General features: G+C 36.2%; 1 protein-coding gene across 1 annotated transcript in view; it reads right to left on the bottom strand.

The window, feature by feature from the left end:
- Positions 1-22336, bottom strand: part of LOC121434762 (semaphorin-3D) — a 162884-nt gene that overhangs the window by 89392 nt on the left and 51156 nt on the right. The window contains exon 3 of the mRNA XM_041633724.1: positions 7761-7921. Within this exon, the coding sequence (XP_041489658.1) occupies positions 7761-7921 (161 nt within the window). The remainder of the gene's footprint in view (positions 1-7760; positions 7922-22336) is intronic.

The raw sequence follows: 22336 nt of genomic DNA, 5'->3' as shown, positions 1-22336 counted from the left end.
CATTCCTCAGAAAAAACACAGAAATTAACAATTCCTAAGACAGAATGAAGAATGTGAAATAATGCTACATTTAAGGAGTATGTAAGTAGATGGGGGATGTTTTAATAGTTACACAAGATGAGGAACCTGGCATTCCTATGAACACACTGACTGCCATAGTGAATTGAAAGCATAACCTGGAAGTGAGGCAAAGCTGTGGGGAGCAATCTGTAACAAGATACTGCAATCAGATGAATGCCTTCAGGATCCCAAAGGGGACAAGCTGGAGCGATAAGTCACAGGAAGGTTCAGCAAAGGCAAACCTTTGTGACTAGATTATTCATTTTGCAAAGCATTAAGGTTACTTGGAGGAAATAGAAGTATATTTGGGGAGAAGGAAAAGGAGGAAGGCTTGTAGGAGGAAAGGGAGAAGAGAGAGGAGACAGAGCGAGTGAAGCACCAAGGAGGAGCTTAAATAATGCGAGAAGCATTGGAAATAGGGTGAAGATGAATTGGAAGCCTTAGAAATCTGAGCGGCAGACTCTAGTTCCCAGACGATAAACAACATATAAAGGGGCATAAATGCGGGAGAAAAATGATTTTTTAAATTTTTAATTTCTGCTGGCCATGGTGCATGGTTTGATGTGAGAAAAATAATAATATAAACACTTGGTTGATTGATATTTTATATCACTCCTATTAGGAAGATGTAAAGCAAGATTTGCAACACCCAGTCAGGTCTGCCAACTGAGGCTCTGTTAGAATTGTACTCTCTTTGCTGCTGATGTTTCCTGGTTCCCCCTCTCAGGTGCTGAATTGAAACACTCACTAATAATCCATAAACTAATCTTCATCTCAGTGTCGGTATAACTGAACGCACACACATAGACACAAGAACTACGTGACTGGTACAATTCTACATTCTTTCCTTGAAGTGGGGTCATTTCTAGGTGGTTCTAAATATTGATTTTGATCTAGTGTTGAAGAAAGACAAAACTCAAAGTGTATTACCTGTTTGAAAACCTGTCCCAGAAGGAGTTCACAGGCTATCCCCTTAAGAAAGGACCAATTAGGGAAAATCCTAATTAAATTATAAGGCATCACATCCTTAACACATTCATACTTGCATGGAATTTTATTCAATACAGAAATAATCTTTCCTCTATAGAAACAAAGACAACACAAAAAGAGGAAGGGCATGTCTTTTGTCCTAAATGTCAAACCATTTAAAGAAAACAAAACAGTATTTATAACATTTATTTTCTAGGTAGTGAAAATGTTCCAAAATCTAAGTTTATGTCTGCATGATTCACTACGCTAGGCTCAAAAGCTAACCTGATCGAGAGTAAAGGCAGTGCAAAGGGAATCATTATCTACTTATTTCCTAGTTACTTGGTATATACATTTGTTGTGTTTTCTGCTCTTACTGTAATAAACAAATGCGTGTGTAAGTGAGAACGAGAATGGCTACGTTTCGGTAGGCACAGTCCTATTAGTATATGACGTTGACATATACATTGTATGACAAATTTTACTTTCTTCAATTGAGTACTTTTCACAGCCTCTTTTTTTTTTAATTTCCCTTGGGAAAATATTAACAACCAGACACTCATAACTCAATTATGTGCTGTAGATTGCTGTAACTCTAAAGAGAACAAAGGACACCTTCAGCCCTCAGAGTCCCAACATGTGTGGTTGCTTTGCCCAGAGCAGTCCGGATCATTACCGAAGGGCACTGAGCCAATGCAAGCCCATAGGTCCAAACGCTGCTGAAGTACTACTTCTCAACACTTACCAGCTACCGTGGAGTACCTTTTAGCACTTGAGTGATTTATACAAGATGAAATGGTGGAAACCTACATAAACACAAACTGTTTCCAATGCATATATGACTTTCTTATGAATTACATATTTTAGCGAAGTACAAAGGGATTTCAGCCATGTGAAAAACCACTAATTAAATAAAATATTCAAATAATCATTTGTTACAAGAATATAAAAAGTTATTTTACAACATTTACTTTATTAAATATTAGCACATTTTAAGCATGGAATATTGCCAAAAAAGTTGTGCTTAAAATAGTCAAAAGGAAGTTGTGCTATCACAACTTATTTTAAGCAATGATCTAATACACTCAGTTCAGATAAATGAACCTTTTCTTCCAATCCCTGAAGGCAAAGAAGAGAACAAGAACAGATTCCCTTAAAAGCATGAATTGCTTTTTGTTATTATACTAAACCAAGACATATTTGGGAAAATGCATTAAAAGTCAGATTGTATAAAAGCAAAATTGCAAAATTCAATTTTAGCTTCGTTTGTAGAAAGTGTTATCTTCTACTAAGATATTTACTGATGGCTGAGATACCACCGGATATCATCTATCTATGTCAAGGTTATGGATGTTTTTAAAATAAATTCCTGAATTTAAAAATACAACCTTAAGAATTGATAGAATGGAACCACAGTATTAGAATGGAGGTTACTCCTTAAATTTTAGCATATAATCTACTTTTATTTCATGTTACCTTAAATAATAAATACATAGACCATAGGATAAGTCTAATTTTTAAAAGACTGCTTTCCAAGTAAATGAATTAAGAGAACTTGAGAAAAACTTCTGGAAATGTTTTTTCTCCCCACTTTTCTTGTAGAAACACAGCTTCCATTAATGCATCTGTAGATGATTGCTTTCAAAGACACTTAGCAAGTTTGAACATTCAAAATAAAAACAAAAGCTAAAACACAACCCATTTTTCCTTATGCGATAGCAAGACATATAGAATTACTGAAAAAATAAATGATATCAAGCAAGTCTTCCATCCAAGGGCTACCATCTAAGAAAATTATATAGGGTGAGCCTGTGGGCCTTATGTATTTAAATATATGTGTACACACACATACGTGGATTTTTGCTTGCTTGTTTTTGTTTAAAAAGAAGTAGCTGTCAGAGCTGGGGAGATGATTCAGATAGTTAAGTGCGTAGAGTCTGATCCCAGTAGTCATAACAGAGCTGGCTTGGAGATGTGCATCCTTAATTCCAGCATTGGCAAGGTGGACACAGAAGGATCCTTGAGGCAGGATAGCTTACAACACTAGGAACATCCATGGGTTCCATGTATACTGAGACATGTTTCATAAAGGTGAAGAGTGATAGAGAGCTTACACACGTTCACACACGTACACAGACACGAACCTGTATGCATGCACATACTCCCACAAACATTCATCAAACTAACAATTAATTCTTAGTAGACACAGTATTTCCTCTCTTATACTAATGTACGCTAGATATGTCATGATCATTTCCATGTATTTAATCTACTCTTTTATTTTGGTGTTACTTCGGATTGGACTCTGGGCCTAATGCATGCAATGTAAGTGCAATAGCACCAAGCTTCAGATCTACAAAAATGAACAGCACAAAAGACAATTCTTGTGCTGGGTTTGACATCTGACTCCTGTAATGCCAGCCTTCTGGAGGTGAAAACTGGAGGATTACCAGAGCTTATAAGCGGACTGAACTATAAAGTTAAGAAGCTATCTCAAAGAAGCCAAACCAAGCAAGTCAAAAAAGAAGAGGAACATACAAAGCAAATACCTGTCTATAATCAGGTGTTAACCAAGCAACAATAATACATATACAGATAAGCATTTACATGCAGACTAAAGTCTCAAGAACAAACCTTATTCAATTAACCAAACCACCGATATTTAATCATAAAATGTATTTCATACAAATAAGGATCAGAGAACGGTCATTATTGGTGAATATAATAAGATTGCTCAATGTCCCTGTAAACAGAGCTCAATACTGACTCTGATTTACCTGACTCTTACAAGAATTCTACCTTTATGAAAATAAATAAACTAATAATTACTGGTGCCTCGCAGGTTAAGAATACTTCACACATTTTGTATTTTAAATTTTCAATCCCTCTAAGCTTTGATATATCTAGGTTTCACTGTAGATAACAATATTTGCTAAACTCTTAGAAAATGTTAGGCGATAATACCTGAACTTTTATTTTCAGCATTGCTTATCTTGTAGGGTATAGTGGAAATTTTATTTTGGATTTTAATAGGTATTTCTTTTGCAATTTTAAAGATTTAATTTAAATTTAATTGAAATTGACACTCAAAACGTGACAATTTTATGAACCAGAAAAATATTATTTCATGTTTTACACATGTAAAAATTAAGTAATATTTAAATCAGATCTAAACCTCTCTTTCTCCTCAGATATCACTTCTTTATTTTAGTAACTTTCAAAATTCCTTCCTCAACTTTATTTTTCAGATAATTTCTCACAGCTAACCTCTTAATTTTCTGAAGAGCCACCATACTGTTTTCATTAATAAGTTCTCACAGAGATCCAGCTGCCTCTGCATCTCAAGTGCTGGAATTAAAGGTGTGTTTTATCACCACCCAGCTCATTTTCCTTTCTCAATGAAGTTCCTTTACACCTGTTGAAAGACAGATGAATGTGGACCCATTGGTTATCTGTGATAGTTTTGTTTGTTTTGTTCATTGGTCAATTTGTGTGTTTTTATGAAAATGCAATGGAATTTTGATGACTCTAGTTTCACAATAAATTTTGAATTCAACTTAACCTGTGAGGCACCAGTGATTATTAGTCAGGTAGGACAATGCCTCTAGTTTTCTCCTTTTTAGTAATATATATATATATATATATATATATATGTATGTATAATCCCTGATAAGATTTTAATTTAATATAACTTGTTGAGACTTAAAGTAGCCTACCATCCCACTTTAGTGTTTTCTGTGCTGATGAGAACATATAAGTCTGGGTGCAGGCTGGGCCAAACGTTCTGTGGATGTTTGTCAGACTGAGAATTCAACATAACTCCTAAATTTCTGCTCATTTTTCTGTCTGAATGATCTGTGGATTGACAGAATGGGTCATTAAACTCTTCAACAGTTTTTGAGTGGGGGTCTCACTCTTTCTTTAGTCTATTAATTTTTGCTTTACATGTTTGGGTGATTTTATATTAAATGCATTCATACTTAGATGACCATTTCTTTTTGTTGAGTCAATCTCTTTGTTATTTTTCTCATTTACTACTTTCATATAAACTCAGCTTTATCTGATGTAAGTATGGCCACCTCCATTTCCTTTTGAATTTTATTTGCATATAATTAGGTTTTCTAGTTTCAACCTAGTTCAGTCTATGCATTTGCTTTTAGGTAATTTGAATTTCTTATAAGGAACATATATTTGAAACTGCCCCACATTCAATATGGCATTATATATCTTTTAAATATAGATATTATTCTCCTTAAATTTTAAGTAATTGCTAATAGGCAAAATCTTGGAGTAGTCATTTTATAATTCTTTTGTGTTCACTAATACTCTCTAATGTTTTTTGAGCATAGTTTCCTTAAACCTCTTAAAACTTGGTAAGTGTCAACTTGTCAGAAGAAAGATAATTGTTAGTCTTCAGAATTTGTCTTTCTTTGCTTAAACTTGTCTGGGAAGATAAGCTTATATTTCTATTTTATCTATATTTTTTTATATTTTTCAAGCTCATAGTCACTTGCACTAATTTAGCACTAGATGTTGTTTAAGTTCATGTTTGGAGTGTCTGATACTAATGGAGCATATGGTCACTATTTTAGCATCAAAGGATAATGGACTCTTAGGCTCCCAGGTCTCTGTTCATTGTTTTGTTCAGTAGTGCTGTGGGACAATGATTTATCAGTTGCATTGCTCTAATAAAATGCTGATTGGCCAGTAGCTAGGCAGGAAGTAGAGGTGGGGCGACCAGGCAGGAAGGTGAGGTAGGGCGATGAGAACTGGAGAATTTTGGGAAGACGAAAGAGTCAGTTACACAGACACAGAACAAGCAACATGTGATTGCCTTGCCTAAAAAGATACCAAGCCATATGAATAACATAGACAGGAATTATGGGCTAATATAAGTTATAAGAGTTAATAGGAAATCTGAGCAACTAGGCCAACCAGTTTATGATTAATGTAGACCTCTGTGTATTTCTTTGGAACTGAACAACTGTGGGACCTGTTGGGACAAAAACCTCTGTAAACAAGAAGGTACCAAGACATGTAGCTAAACATAGATAAGGATGATGGGTTAATTTAAATTATAAGAGCTGGTTAATAAGGCAGAGCTAATAGGCCATGCAATTTATAATATAAGTGTCTGTGTGTTTTTTTGGGACTGAATGGCTGAGGGACTGGGCGGGACAGAAAGTTCCATCTACAGACATGTCCATCCTAGAACTGAGTTTCAAGGCAAAGTAATGTGTTAATTAATTTTAATTTACTTCAGTGAATAGAGCTTTTCTCTATGTTGTAAAAGTTGGGTTATATGGGTAAAGGCAGTTGTTTGGCCACTAAAGTTGATATTAAGTTGGCCAGTGCCCAACTGTCATAACCACAAGATAAGATCCACATTGTAACTAGTAAAGATACAGAGGAAATCCCAAGTCCATTTCAATGGCACGTTAGTTTCTACTGGATATAGGATACTCTAAAGGTATTATCTTGGAGAAAAGTTGGAGAGAAGGTAGATACTTGAGATCTATTAAAAGACTGGCATTAGTACAAACCCCAAATAGATTCTATCCCCTTGGCATATATTTTACATAGGGATTTTGGGGGTACAGACCTAGTGCACCTGTCTTTGAGCACTGGCATCAGTATGTGGTCCTTATATTCTGTCCAATCCTGGTTCTGGTGCAACTAATCCCAGAAGTGAACCACAGATACAGCCCTTTGTGAGCCTTAATGCCCCTACAGCAAGACAGATCACCATCCCTGCTGCACCATTTGTGGATTTGCAATAGATAGGGAAAGTTTCTGTGTTGACACAGTTCCACGTTTTGGTCAATTGTGTTAGACAAGAGACGGGGTTTAGAATATTCTGTCCATCTCCTAAGTTCTTTAGTACTGATGAAGACAGGTAGGGTTTAGAATATTCGGCTCGTCCCAAATTTCACTTGTTATTGATAAGTCTGTAGCCTAGACTTAGTATTCTTTCCCTGGCTAGAGTGGGAGGCACCTCTCCCTCATGCTTAGCTGAGCTGAGGAGGCAATATGAGATAGCACTTCCTTCTTAAGCCTTCTTCAATATGTCGTTTCTTTATATCATATTGAAACCAGGGTTCATGGTCACTCTTATGCAACTTTCTGGTTATGTGAATTGTTCAGATTGATGTCTGTGGGGTTACCGTTGTTGGGGGGTTTTACTCAGACATCATCTTTCTCTTTCTCTATGTTTCTTTTAACTGGTAAGACTTTTTTGCCACTTTATAGTTGGAGCATTATGAGTTTTGATTAGCTCAGAATCATAGATCTTGGTAGAAATTTGTTCAGATGTGAAATAAAAGTATTAAGAAACAATGTAAAACATCATCATAGTCTTAAAACAAATGAGTATTTATTAATTAAAAATTAATAAAATTTTATTGTTGCATTTTCAGGAAAGAATACATGTTTACTTTTGACTAATTTCCTTGCAATATCTTTATTATAGATGCTTACTCTTCTAATATATAAGTAGATATTTACACATTTTGTTGCCCTCATTCATGTTTTCAATGGCTTCAAAATTATACTCATTGACACAAAATATGCATATATACTAAAACCCATAAAGACATAAAATGTTTGTCCCAGGGATTTTGTTTTTAACTGCCTTCTATTGTTTTTGACACATGGAAGCCCTCCTGAGTAACACAAAACAGGCATAAGGCACAGAAAAAATTCAGTGAATCCAACAATGTATATAAACTGACCTTCTTAAAGTTTTTGTTTAAGTCAACCAGATTGAGCAGGAAGACATGGTCCTTGACCCCTAGGAGCAGCCTGCCTCTCTCCTCATCTACAAGGAGCGTCTGGAAATCCAGTCCTTCCGACGAACCCAAAAAGGGAATACAGCTGTTTGAGAGCAGCAAGTCTGTGGAAAAGACAAAAGAGGGAAAGGAAGGGGACGCTTTCAGCATGAAATGTGTTTACCTGCCAAAATACACATAATAATCCACTCTTTGAACATACTTATGCGGCATGGATGCTCCAGTGTTGACACATTGAAACAAGTTTAACTCCTTCAGAAACAGACACTTTTCTTTAAATAGTGATTGCTTCTATTCTCTGTATAAAATACATTTTAAAATTAACATAAAACTTTGAACTATGAAATACAAGATATTAAAAAACAGATCATAAATTATAATTTAAAGCATTATTCTTTTTTTAAAATTTGAAAAATGATAAACCTAAGATGCATCAACAAAGTATAAAAGTGTGTCATAAATATCATGGAATATTTTTCCTCTTGTGTTTTTTAAAAATTTTAATTAGTATGAAAAATGTCGACGTTATTATGGTATTTTCCTTCTTATTTCACATTGCCTAGTGTTTACATTCACCTCTTACCTACCATGGCTCTCCTTCCTCCCTTCTGATATTTTCCCTCTCCCTAGATAGCCCCTCCAACATTCAAGTCAAAAGCAAGTGATATTTGTTTTTCAGAGTACTGTTTCATTTTCTGTTTATATTGTAATTCATCCATTTACCCACAAGTAAGGCTAATTTGTTGCTTCCAAGTTCTGGAAGCTACAATAAATTATATGCATACAAAGGTTTTTGCACATATATTTTTGATTTCTTTGAAGTAAAGCAAAAGAAACAATTGTTGGTCACATATTTAGTTTTGCCAGAAATGGTCCCATATGCTTACCAAGATGTCTAAATCAATTTGCATTTTGATTGATGATGATTGCATGGTCCTATTGTTTGTATTCACATTGTTGTTGTCAGTATTTTAGATGTGGTCCTCCTAATAGACATGTATTGTTATGTCATCTTACTTTGAATTTCTCCAATGATACTGGTATGTTATATGAGTTCATATGCTCATTTGATATTTTATATCCTTATTGGTGAGGTGGATATTAATGTCTTTGATTCTATTCTTTTAAAATTCATTTTGTTTCTTATTATTGAATTTTAATAAGTTTTTTTTTTTTACAGTTTGGAAATTTGTCCCTTGAGTGACAGGTGTTTTCAAATATTCACTTTCTTGTCTATAACGTCTAATTTTTTTATTTTCCAGGACTGAAAGAAAAATCTTTTATAAGTAAAATTCTATTTGGAGAGCTGGAAAAATGACCTTGTCTTTGTTGCACCTATTCCTCTTTCATAAGGATGTGGGTTGGGTTTCTAGCACCCATGTGGTGGTTCAAAAACTCCTGTAACTCTGGATCCAAGAGATCAGGCACTCCCTTCTGGCCTCTGTAGGCACCAGGCACACATTAGTGCCCAGAAATACATGCAGACAACACATTCATAAACATAAACCACATGTTTTAAATGTAGCAAACTAGAGATTTAGCTTGTAAGTATGTGTGGTGGGGGTTATATGTATGTGAGTACTGTTCTTTCAGGCGAGACGTGCCAGATCTCCCTGGAATTCAAATTATGGCAGTTATGAGCCATGGATGCTAGGAAGGAAAGGCACGTCCTCTGCAAGAACAGTATGCATTCTAATTCTCTGAGCGAGCTCTCCTTCACCTCTTCCTCCCGTTCGTGATAGTGTTCAGCATGGAGCATTAATGGAATGCCTGGACTCTCACTACATTTTTAATTTCTTATTTTTTGAGATTATAGTACAATCAAATTTTCTCTCCCTTCCCTTTCTCTGCTCCAAACCATTCCATATATGTGTCCTTTTTTCTTTTCATGTTTGTGGCCTCTTTTTTCATTAATTGTTACTTGCATTGTGAACTTATAAATTTATATGCATATGCATCTCTAAATACCAATGTACAACCTGCTCCGTCTATGTCTGGATAATGTTAATTGTATGTGTGTTTTCATAGCTGGCCATTTAGCACTGGATGACAAATTGTGTCCTTTTTCCTGGGGAAGACCATTATTCTGTGCTCAGCCTTGCTTAGTTGTCTGTAGTTCTTTGTGTAGGTTGAGGTCTCCTGGGCTTTTCTCACTCACTGTAGCATGTCTGCTGCTCATACTTATGCAGTCATTTTGGTGAGTCTCTCTGTGTATTCTTTGCGACAGGAAAGCATGGTAGAAAACCATAACCAATCCAAAGGAAGAGCTGGGAAGCCCAATCTCAGTGAAAACGTCTACAAACCAGCTTCCAACCAGAATGTTCAGGGACCATTATGTAAATTGTAGGAGCCAAAGTTCAGGGAGTTTTCTGTGAGATAGTGTCTTCTAGCAATGCACACTTCCTTACTATTTCAGATCTACATTTCTTGCTCAGATGCATGCTTCACACAAAGTTGTAAACAAAAAAGTTGAATAAATCTCTAAAGAAGTGTTGCCTGAAACTGGAGACAGAATAATAAATGTCAAACTGGAAAATAAAAAAAAATGGAAACCTTCAAATGACTTAGTACAAATGTAACTTCACAAATGAAACCATTTCATCTTGATGAAGTGAAATGCATATCCTGTAGTTATGGTCTTTGATGTCAAACCTGGTAATTATATTGTATTTCCTAGTTTTCTTCTCTTTGAGACCTGTTTGTTAGCCCTGTGCATTTGGTTAAAAACAATTATAACAGACACTTCTAAGTAAACGAGATCTTTGTAACACATTTCTTTCAACCAAAGTACCTACTATAGTATCTTTTATTTCTGTAAACCTAGAGCATCACTGATGACCAATAAGGTAGTAGTAACAAACTTATCACTTTACTAAAGTTGAGGATGTGACAATTTAAAAACAGTTGGTAATTTTGACATAATTAACTATTAATTACGTTTTTCTACTTTGATTTATTAATTGTTATCTTGCTCAATTTAAAAAACAGACTTGAAAAATTATAATTTAAAATGTGAGAAAGGTGTAAAGGTGTAACACAACCAGGAATCTCAAGTGCTTGTGGTTACCAAACAAAACTCTTTCTTTAATATTTATAGAGGACATTTATGCAGAGTAGATGGACATTGAACTATATCTTCATTTTTATGGAACTGAGTGTCATTTTTCATATGAGAGGTACAATATTGCAATATAATTTTACAACTCCGAATGCTATGTTTTGGACTCATTTCCAGTGAACATTCCATACTGGCTGTAAGTAGAATTGAGAAGAAAGCAATGCATTAAGGGCTGGGCTAGGACAGATATGATTAAAGCCTTTTAAAAGAATGCATTTCTCATTAAACTTCGCACAATCAGGCAAATCTGCATTTTCCCTGGGATTTCACTTAGGTAAAGTAGAAATGTGAAAAATTAAAAGTAATTGAAGAGACTCTCAAGAGTATATACTCACTTAACTAGTAAACAATTGTGTTTGATATAAACCCTCAATTTTTCAAAACTGATGGTTGTTCTGAAATATGGATTACATTGAAAATCACAACATACAATATGACATGGCATAAAGAATAATAGGACCAGGAATGCAAGAGTTAGATCAAAGCACCAGCGTCCTGTCTGTGGTTGGCAAATCATTGGCAGTGTGGTGTAGTGATCTAGGTTAAGTCCCTGGACCACCATGGCTCAGCTTCCTAAAACACAAGTGAAGAGAACAGAAAGTATATGGCAACTGCTGTTTGCTCGCAGAACAAAGGCATTAGTGTGAGACTGGCCTTAAAACAATAGGTGGTCCACACCCCATGCTGTGGATTGATCAACAACTACACGGATGATGTGTTCTTTTAAAATCTATGTAAAATCTATGTAAAGAAAGCATAACATTTGCACATTTATATTACTCTCTTGACAAGTAGAAGAGGTAATTTTTAGCATTTCTTAAAATTATGATGAGTAAGTATGAAAAGGTTAGTAAATATTGTTGTTCTTTTTTGTTGTTTGTTTTTTCTTTTTTCTTTTTTTTTAAATTGATTTTATTGAGCCATGCATTTTTTTCTGTCCCTCTTCCTTCCAACCTTTTCCATGGTCCCCATGCTGCCAATTTACTCAGGAGATCTTGTCTTTTTCTACTTCCCATATTGATTAGATCTATGTATGTAGTCTTTCTCAGGGTCCTCATCATGATCTAGGTTCTATGGGATTTTGAATTGTAAGCTAGTTTTCTTTGCTTTATGACTAAAAGCCACTTATGAGTGAGTATATATAATATTTGTCTTTCTGGGTTTGGGTTACCTCACTCAATATGATGTTTTCTAGATCCATCCATTTGCCTGCAAATTTCAAGATTTCATTATTTTTTTTTCTGCTGTGTAGAACTTCATTGTGTGAATGTACCACGTTTTCCTTATCCATTGGCTGAGGGGTATTTAGGTTCTTTCCAGGTTCTGGCTATGACAAACAATTCTGCTATGAACATAGCTGAGCACATGTCCTTGTGGACATTGAGCATCCTTTGGGTCTATACCCAAAAGTGGTATTGCTGGGTCTTGAAAAGTTGTTTCCTAATTTTCTGAGAAATACCCATACTAATATACAAAGGGGCTGTACCAGTTTCTGCTCCCACCAACAATGCAGGAATGTTCTCTTTACCATACATCATCTCAAGCATAAGTTGTCATCAGTGATCTTGGCCAATCTTACAGGTGTAAGATGGAATCTCAGAGTTGTTTTGATTTGCATTTCTCTGATGGCTAAGAATGTTGAGCATTTCCTTAAGTGTCTTTCAGCCATTTTAGATTCCTCTGTTGAGAGTTCTGTTGTTCTAAATATTAGCATTGACTTCCAATTTGGGCCAAATAAGTTTTTTTTTATAAACACATTATTGTATCTTTTTATAAACCATAAACTAGTAGGTTAAAACATATATGCCAATTTATGATATTCTGATAAGATTAAAGAATATTTATTACACAAAATTATATAGCCTAAGTGAGACACTTAGCTGGATGTTCACATTATTGTATTAGAGAATCTCGCCTGCAAAAACTATTGGATCATTGTGTGTGTGTGTGTGTGTATGTGTGTGTGTGTGTGTGTGTGTGAAAATAATAAATTTATTTGAAAATAAATCACAACACATGTGGATTACATTCTAGGAGAGGTCCAATTTTTTTTTTTCTGAGCCATACCTTGTACAGCATCTTCCTGCTGTGTCCTTTACCTACCCAACATCACCATGGCTTAAAGTCACTTAATGTAATAAGACCTGATGAATCATCAAGTCAGTGTAGACTAAAGCTACATTGTACCCCAATACTTATGCCACCCACAAGTCTTCATCATACCAGACCAACTCTGCAACTTGTAATTTGCTATTTCATTACAATTTAGCCAAGTACCAGTCAATAAGATAATTTGGTAGAGACTGTACATTTACAGCTTTTAATGCAGCTTATTTTTATAATTCTATTTATTGATATTGATTATTGTGACCTATACTTGTTCCTACTTTATAAACCTTTGAGCATATATGCCTTGAAAGAAAATAATTTATGGAGGTTTCACTATTCCTGCCAATTTCATTATTCTGATTTTCTTGGAAATTATTTCCTACTTGTGTGTATTATGTGCTGTTGCTATTCCTTGGTATGTACTCAATTCGTGAAAAAGACCAGCCTTACTAGTATTGATGTTTCCAGTAGTTATCTTAGTGTCGGAGAAAATTAAGTACTTAATGACTATTTGTAGCATGGAATTCAGTCTATTAAACATGGAAAATATGTGGAACCAGAAGAAGTGAAACTAGACACACAGACAGTGTCTAGATAGCTGAGGGCAGTGATGTCAGGCAGGGGAGTGAGGCTATTATGTAGGTGACTGGAAGGCATGCACATTTTAGTTTTCAAGGAAGTGGCAAGGTCTCAAACTGAGTGTTAGAGAGATAAGTGTGCTCAGGACGGATGATGATGGGTCCTGGTGGCGTCGGGAAGACTACCCAGGAATCTCTAAAACAAGAAAAGTCCCTGAAATACACCCAAGCCAATGCAAGGAGACAGACACTTAAGAACTGTGTATTTCAAAGTTTTTTTTCTTCTACTTATGCATGGAGGAAAATAAAGTTGATATATTCATTTGCTGGGTTCTATTTCACCATAACAAATTCTAGTTGGTTTGGTTTCAAACAAACTTAGCAAGAAAACAGCTGCAAAAATATTGACTAACCTGAAGCATCGTCATTTCCAAATGATTTAACGTTGTACTGCAACAATACTAGCATCAAAGTGATTAAAGCATGCCTCACCAACCCTCTGCAGCCAAATAAAATAATTAGACTGAAGAATTACATATGAACACTTCTCGGGCTGACAGACACGTTAGGAAGGGACCTTGGGACAGAGATTGGGACAGGTTCCTCTTCTCAAGCTTATCTTTCTTGCATTCTTGCCAAAACCAGCAAAGTTGTTGCTTGTTTCCATGGGATCATCAACTAAAACCTACACAATAACAACCCTAGAGAATATATCTTTACACCTAAAGCTGACACATACCATGAACTCCAGGAATCACAAGTGGAGACTTGGCTGTTCTGAGTGCCAACTGAGTTTTATGCTTTCGCCTAAATTGGAAATTCTCAGGGGTACAACTGTCAGCATTGTTCTCATCTGTAAAACCCTGTAATCTTGTCGGGTTTCTTCCCTCTCTACCTTTAGTGAAAAAACAAGTGTGTCCCTTCACACGTCCCATGCCGAGGTCTCTTGTGACCTTACTTACTCAGGGGCACCATTGTTTAGGGGTGTCATCAGCATTTACACTGGGACCTCACATGGCTTTTTTTGATCCACATAAACTCTGAGCTGACCCACCGAAGCTTCTAATCATGCCTTTTGACAGTGCATTCTTATTCACCTCTCACCCTTTTTCAGCCTTGGAATGTCACCCAGATGCTCAAACCATACTTCTGTACTAGAAACACAATGTTGGAAAGCAGATAATATAATTGCTTCCAAAATAGATGAGATAAATATATTAGTAATTGTCTAATATTTTTAAAACATAGACATTATCTTCTGCAGTGGATTTGAGAAAGACACCAGAGATATTCATGGTCTATAACCCATTACAGAGAATTGGGAAGGGGTTGTGAGAATCGGTAGCAACATAAAGGATTCACAATCCCAATTCTGCAGGTATATGCACTTTTTCTTTTCTTCCTTTACCCTCTCTTTCTTTCCGACTTTATTATCTTCTTTTAAAATCTACCCTCTCTCTGTGTGCACGTGTGTGTGTGTGTGTGTGTGTGTGTGTGTGTGTAATCAGAAGACAGCCTCAGCGGTTGGTCCTATACTTCTGTCTTCTATGGGTTTTTTGCTTGCTGCGGTGTTCTTCAGGTTAGCTAGTTCATTAGCTTCCAGGGCTCATCTCTGCCTTCCATCTCACTGTAGAAGCACTGGGATTAGAAATGCATTTCCTCCGGCTTTAAGAGTCTTCTGGGTAGGCCGGGCGGTGGTGGCGCACGCCTTTAATCCCAGCACTTGGGAGGCAGAGGCAGGCGGATCTCTGTGAGTTCAAGACCAGCCTGGTCTACAGAGCTAGTTCCAGGACAGGCTCCAAAGCCACACAGAAACCCTGTCTCGAAAAACCAAAAAAAAAAAAAAAAAAAAAAAAAAATAAACAAAACAAAACAAAAAAAGAGTCTTCTGAGTATCTGTAATTCATCCTCACAGTTAGCAGAGTTCTTTCCCTACCTAACTCCTTTATGAGGCAGGTCTCCTGAAGCCCAAGTTGGCTGGAGCCAGCATGTTTTCAAAATGACCATGAATTATTGATCCTTTTTAGCTTTACCTGCCCGTGTTTGCTAAGAGTGTTTACATGTGCTATGGCACACAATTATATGTGTATTTTTCAAAAGAGAGTTTAAGTTGAGCTTCATCAACGTGTCTTATAACTGGGAAAATATGAAAAGAAAAATTGTGTTTCCAATACATACATAATGAGAATAAGAAAGTTAGTATTTGCTATGGGACAAAAGTCTTTTATCCTGGCACTTCAATTTCGATTTTAAAAGCTCTGACATTCTCTCCTGAGTACCATTCTTGTGCTGGAAAGTACTGATAGGTTGGTCAAGACACCCTGTCTAACAGCAATACCATGTGGAATGCACAGCCTGGTAGAGAAGAAAAGCTAAACCATAGGTGGAAAGAACATTCACTGCAACGGGAGTACTGAGATTAATCAAACACAAACTATCATTAGCAGTGAAATGGGAAGGACTTGTTTTCTATAATTAACCTAATGTAAGTAAACCAAATACTATTTCAATGTCTTCTACTCTGGGTGGGACTGGGTACCATGGTATTAGAACTGTTTTAAAATTTTGGTAAGACATATGACATATCGAATAACAAATGGACTCACATTTGAACTCCTGCTTTTAACAGCAGGGAGACCCTGTCCTTTTGGGAAAACACAACTAATTATAAATATGGGAGATCTTATTGGCAGTCTTGTATTAGTAACTGGGTGTCAAGCTACTTAAGGAGGAAATCATCACTGGGTTTCATATTATGGATTTCTCTTAGTGTTGAAGCCCTGAGACAAGGACTTCGCTTGGGCAAAATAGTCAGGTGCTCTCCCATGTGAAGGTCAGGTTAAGGACTGGGTAATTCCTGTTTATTAATGAAATAAACGCTCGCTTTTCAAATAATTCTTTGTATTTCCTTTTCAGTGTCGTTTAATACAATCGTGTATTCAGCCTGAAAGCTCGCATGACCTGATGATCTTCATTCTTCCTCTTCACCCCCTCAAAGGAAGGGAGTGGTGAGTAATACTGAATCTAATAAATTTAGGATTAAGCAACACAGACTTCCTCAGTTTTTGAGTGCTAAATGAACATGACCTTAAACCCTTGAAAAATTAAATTTACTGCCAGAGATCCTGAACTGGGTGGAGCTGGCAGTTTCTCTCATAAGTCTGCATGGCTGGGAAATGGCTTTGCACACCCTGTAAATGGAGAGTCCTACACTACGTTTCACACATAAACACACACACACACACACACACGCACACACAAATGTTTTGAGAGGTAAAGATTCATCACTTAAAAAGAAAATCAGCTTTGAAGAAAGTCAGATTTCACCCCCTGCCAATCCGAAGACCACACTTCTGCAGGAGGAAATCTTGCACATAAAAATTGATACAGCTCAATGCCCAGCCACCTCTCTCTGCCAACCCAGGAGGCTCATCACAAGTCCTTGCCCTACCCTCTCCTCTTTATCTTCAAGGGAAAGGCGTTCCAATCAATAGGTCTGAGTATATTTAGTGTCTTCCATGAAATGTATTTGTCATTTGCATTCAATGCTTTCTGCTTGCTTTCTACTCCTGCCTTGATACCACATTTCACTATTGTCCCAATTCTGAATGGCTTGGGCTTTACATATTGACTTAGTGGTTGTCCTAAAATCTCCTCACTGAGCTTGCTTCAAACAATTTGCTCATTTATCCTCAGTAAGTTATTGTCTTTTAATTAACTCCCAAGCAAAGTTTGGGTACAAAATTCAGCAGAGGCAGCAAAATATTTATTGTAAAATAAAAACTAGCCTTTGGTTCTGTAGTTTACTTAATTCCTTTGACATTACAGGTGTTTGTCTATTTCCCCAGTTTTAACTCTAGAAAGGCATTCCGTTTGATTCAAAACAGCAAGACTTAATCGATAATGGTTTGACTTGACTTTCAGCAGTTTTAAGATCAAATGCAGAGCTTTTGGCTGCCAAGTCACTCATTACTATCTACATAAAAAAAAAACAATTCCAGTCAACAAGTCTGTATTTAATTATACAGAGTCAACTGTCCAAACAATACAAAGCATACAAAAGAAAGAATGTTAGTCAAACCTAAAATCCCACACAGAACAACTTCAAATTGGTAGATGTACGTGATACTGGCCTCTTGCTAGATAATGTGCCCACTAGAAACACTTCTCTTTGCAAACGGAAGTCCAACAAGAAAGTAAGAACGAAGTCAGTTCTCACTTATTCTTCTGCAGTGGAATGTTGAGTGTAATTCTGTTCTCTAGCTTTAGAATGTTAATAAGGTAAAGGTGAATCAGATGATTTTACTTAGGAAAAGCTTTATTAGACTTAAAGTCTATTGCATCTGTAGATCTATGTTCTTATAAGGACAGGATGTGGGCTTGGAGTATATTAAGTCTACTTTGTCGCATTAACCATGTCTTTACTTTCAATTCACAGGTTTTTCCTAAGTAGGTTAGATTTTAATTGTAGATACTTCATATGGAAGTAAATCACATGAGAGTTGTGATTTATGAATGTACAAATCTATGGTTTCAAAAATGAGTCTTTTTAAATTCCTCCAATCATGCTGTGGTGTATACTTTCCCATTGTACTGTGACTAAGTAGTACTTCCCTGGGGACCAATGTCACTGATGTGGGATGTACTTTTGTATATGTCTTGCTTGATGAATAAAGCAGTTTTGGCCAATGGCTTAGCAGAGTTATGCCAGGAGGGAAATCCAAACAGAGATATATAGAGAGAATAGGCAGAGTCAGGGAGATAGAATGCAGCTGCCAAAGGAGACAGATGTGGGAAACTTACTGGTAGGCTGTAGCCTTGTGGTGATACACACATTAAAAGCAATATGTTAATTTAAGATGTAAGAGCTAGCTAGGACTATGCCTAAGCTATTGGCCTAACAGTGTTGCAACTAATAAAGTTTTTGTGTGATTATTTGGGTCTGGGTGACCAGCAAACCAACAAGCAGTCTCTGGTTACACTTCACAGGTATCTGGAGGAAATAGTTCTGAGGGAAATTGATCTTACCATAATTCTTTACATTGCTTCCTCAAGGCCTTGAGAATTTCTCCATTTTCATGGCATGCTTAAAATCAAAATTCTACCTCATTAATAAGTAAGAATGTGTTCTTGCCAAGCATATGAACTTAATCAAAAGAAAACTCTTAAACTCCACATCTTAATATGTTTTGCTCAGAGTTATTACGCAAATATATATAAAAAAGATTCCTTATAGTAACACTCTCTTCAAAATAGAGAGCAAGGGATTATATTTATAAGATCATATTTTTAATTCTTATAATTTTAAATATCAATTTGTCTTAAAGTTATACGAATGCATATTGCAAACAATGATCAAGTCATATGTGAGGCTTTGGTCACTGCTGAGACATTTCAAACCATCTGTACCCCAAGCCTTTGAACATGCCTCTTGTTTTTCCTGGAAGTTGTTCAAACCATGCGCTCACCCTTGCTATTATGAAACTTAAACTAATTTGCCATATATATGTCCAGTTTTCATTTATCATGCTGGTCCCTCATGAAATCTGCTCTTACATGTCCACCGACTAGGGGAAAATTTCACATTGGCTCCTCATTTAGATTAGATGTCCATCATCCATAAGGGGTGCCCCAGGTTTTCTCCAGATGATGGCCTCTGATCTTGCTAGAGGTGGTCAGAAGACTGACGTCATCCTTCTCAGGCATGCCTACTAGAGGGTATTTCTCCAACAGGCAGTATTTACACCATTTAGACAGTAAGACAATAATTCCTTGTTCAACTATTATTTTTTTCCATAGTTGTTTATGCTCCATAAACTGTGTTGTTGATCAATGCCTTCAAGCACAAGTAAAGCCCTAGGACCCATTGTGAGTCTTAGTTCAGTTTCTTTGTTGTCAGTTTTACCTCTAAACATGTCATTCTTCTGACCTTAATATCTCCAGGATATAACCAGATTTAGTTTCCTTTTCCTATTTCTATATTGTTCTCGGATCCTGGTTAATATCTATCATTTCTTCTTCATCCATTTCATATCCTGGAGTCCAATATCCAGTGAAAACAGAAAGTCCAAAGAGCAAATTTCTCTCCTCTTCAAGTGTTTATTCTTCATATGGTCACACTAAGATTCCCACTGTTCTTCTAAATTACTTGAATATACTCAACAATGCTTTTGTTCTCCCCATCACGGCAGTCCACACCATGCGATACTGCCTTTTTGAAGTTTCCCAATAATAACAAACTATGTAAAATTTGTAGTGAAAGTTTTCTAATGCTAATGGTTATTTTACACAAAATATTTTAAATTTTCTTTCCATATTCACACATCCATTTAATATTATATTTGGAATTCTTTAGAGCATTTTATTTTACATATATTACAACTCTCATCTTTCCAGTTATTTTATGAATCCTTTCATCCATCTGATGAGATGGCCCTGCAGGTAAAGGTACTCAGCATCCAGCTTTTTCATCAGTATTGGATCCCTTAGTCTCACAGGGTGGAAAGGGAGAACGACGCCAGTAAATCTTCTCTTGATCACCATATACATACTTTGGCAAGCACACAGAGAGAAAGACACACACACACACACAGACGCTAACACATGTGTCTCTCTTGTCATCCAGGCAGACTTTGTCACACACTGTTAATAATGTAGAGTTGGACTTGTGCCATATGGAATCCAAACTGTGGATGCCTGTGGTGACACCCTCATGCTCACTGTCCACATGCTCATGTTGAAAGGGAAGAAGAACAGGGGGAAGCAAAGCTGTCTAGAAAATTGTATTTCTGAATTTACCTTTCATTTAAGTCAGCTGTGATTCTGGTTAATATGTAGACTGTCATTCAAAAGTAAGAGCAGGCCTGAGGTTCTGTATTTCTTAGATGTGCCCAGGTTGTACAGATTCTCTTGATGTCTGAATCCCACTTACAACAGAAATGCAGGGAAACACCGAGACCCCTTTGCCTCAGTTTGCTTGATTTAAAGAACGGAATTCTTTCTTTTTTACACAAAGAGACTCTCAAACTCTTAATCCTAACGTGTTAATTTATGCATTTTATAGCACTGTGTTGTTGTGATCTGTACATCACTAAAATATTCCTACAGCTAAACCTTCCAAGCGGTAAATTATCTATTTCATTTAAACTAAAGAAGTAAATATACCACTAACTCAGGTCATCTAGTACTTCAGGGAAGTGAATTCCTTTTGTATGGAAAAACTATCCAAGAGAGATTGCAGAGTGGGAATTAATTGTATGCTTAAAAACAAATTGTCATGCTGTCTACAGCAACATTTTTGCCCAAATTCTGAAATTATGTATTTAAAGACCTTAAGTGTGCTTCATATGTGTCTTCAAAAATACATTATATTCAAACTGTTTCAGTTTTGTCACAACTTACATCCCACGATAACGTTTGCATTGTTTGTGTAATTAATATTTCAATTAGTCCTCAAGGACAATCTACTTTCCTAGAGACCCACTGCCCAGGTAGGAAAGCAGCGTTCAGGTGAGGAGCGCAGCGTCCAGGTGAGGAGAGCAGCCTTCACGTGAAGAGAGCAGGCTTAACAAGCTACTGCTTGGACAGAGCTTGGGAAAAAGCACTGTTGCTTCGCCGTGCTTTCCATCTTTGCACCTCTGGCTGTGCGTCCTATTTTAATACTTAGAATTAACATTCTTTTATGCAAAAGACTATATACATTTATAGTTGCTAAATTAACATGATTTCATTACTACTGCATCTTCCACTTTAACCTGCAAGATATGATGTGTACTATGGCTTTAGTAAAACACCCCTGTAAAGTGCTAACTTTATTTGTAGTGAATAAATATATTTATTCTAGTTTTTGCATCTATTGAATCAGTGAAATTCAAACAGCACATTTAAAGATTTTGTTTTCTTTTCCCCTTTCTCTTTTCTTAATTTACTTTATTCTTTTCCTCTTCTTTTCCCGGTGATTCAGGAACTCAAGTAGAGCAGATTAGTCCTGAATTCCTGATACTCCTGTCTCTCCAAATATTTCACATACAATAAGAGCAGTCAAGATCTAAGTTTCGTGCTTTCAGAATCCGAGACACTTACTGCTTTTTCATAGTGAATTGAAAAAAAAAAAAAAACAGACATGTTATTGGATGAGTCAAACCAAACAGGTTCTATGAGCCAATCTGGAAGGAAATTTCTAGGTGAAAGACCTGTTGTACTTTATAGCTAAATGAATTAGTTTGTAAAAATGGTAAAAACAAATTTATATACTTATGCATTTCAAATTTCGTACAAAATAAAGTGTCATTCTATCAAATAAATCATGACATTATTGTAAAATGGCAGGTAAAAAAGTAACAGAGGGCTTCAAGTTTTGTTACTAATGAGAACTCATGTAAGTTTCAGTTCTACTATTTGGAGTTGTTGAAAAGAACATATTTACCAAAGAAGTAGTTACAACAGCTAGGTATTTATTTTGTCATGATATCTGTGCTTTCTCGTGTTACAGTTAGGGGATAGCATAAAGGTCCTTAGACTCAACGAATGTAAGCCTTCAACTAGGTTCTGCTCTTTCAGATCTTCTTTCTCTGGGACGTCCTTTAGACTCTAGGACCTCATGTTAAACGTGCCTGGAAGCAATGGTTTCTCCAGAGGACTTGCATGGAAATGCATTCTCTGCGTTGTATTCCTGTGATTTACACTTACCTGGACTGATGTTGGTTAGTGTCTTC

This window comes from Microtus oregoni, unplaced genomic scaffold, assembly GCF_018167655.1.
Source record: "Microtus oregoni isolate MIOR12 unplaced genomic scaffold, Mior012 000044F_ref0000062, whole genome shotgun sequence".
NCBI classification, from domain to species: Eukaryota; Metazoa; Chordata; class Mammalia; order Rodentia; family Cricetidae; genus Microtus; species Microtus oregoni.
This window is presented reverse-complemented; position numbering and strand designations above follow the sequence as displayed.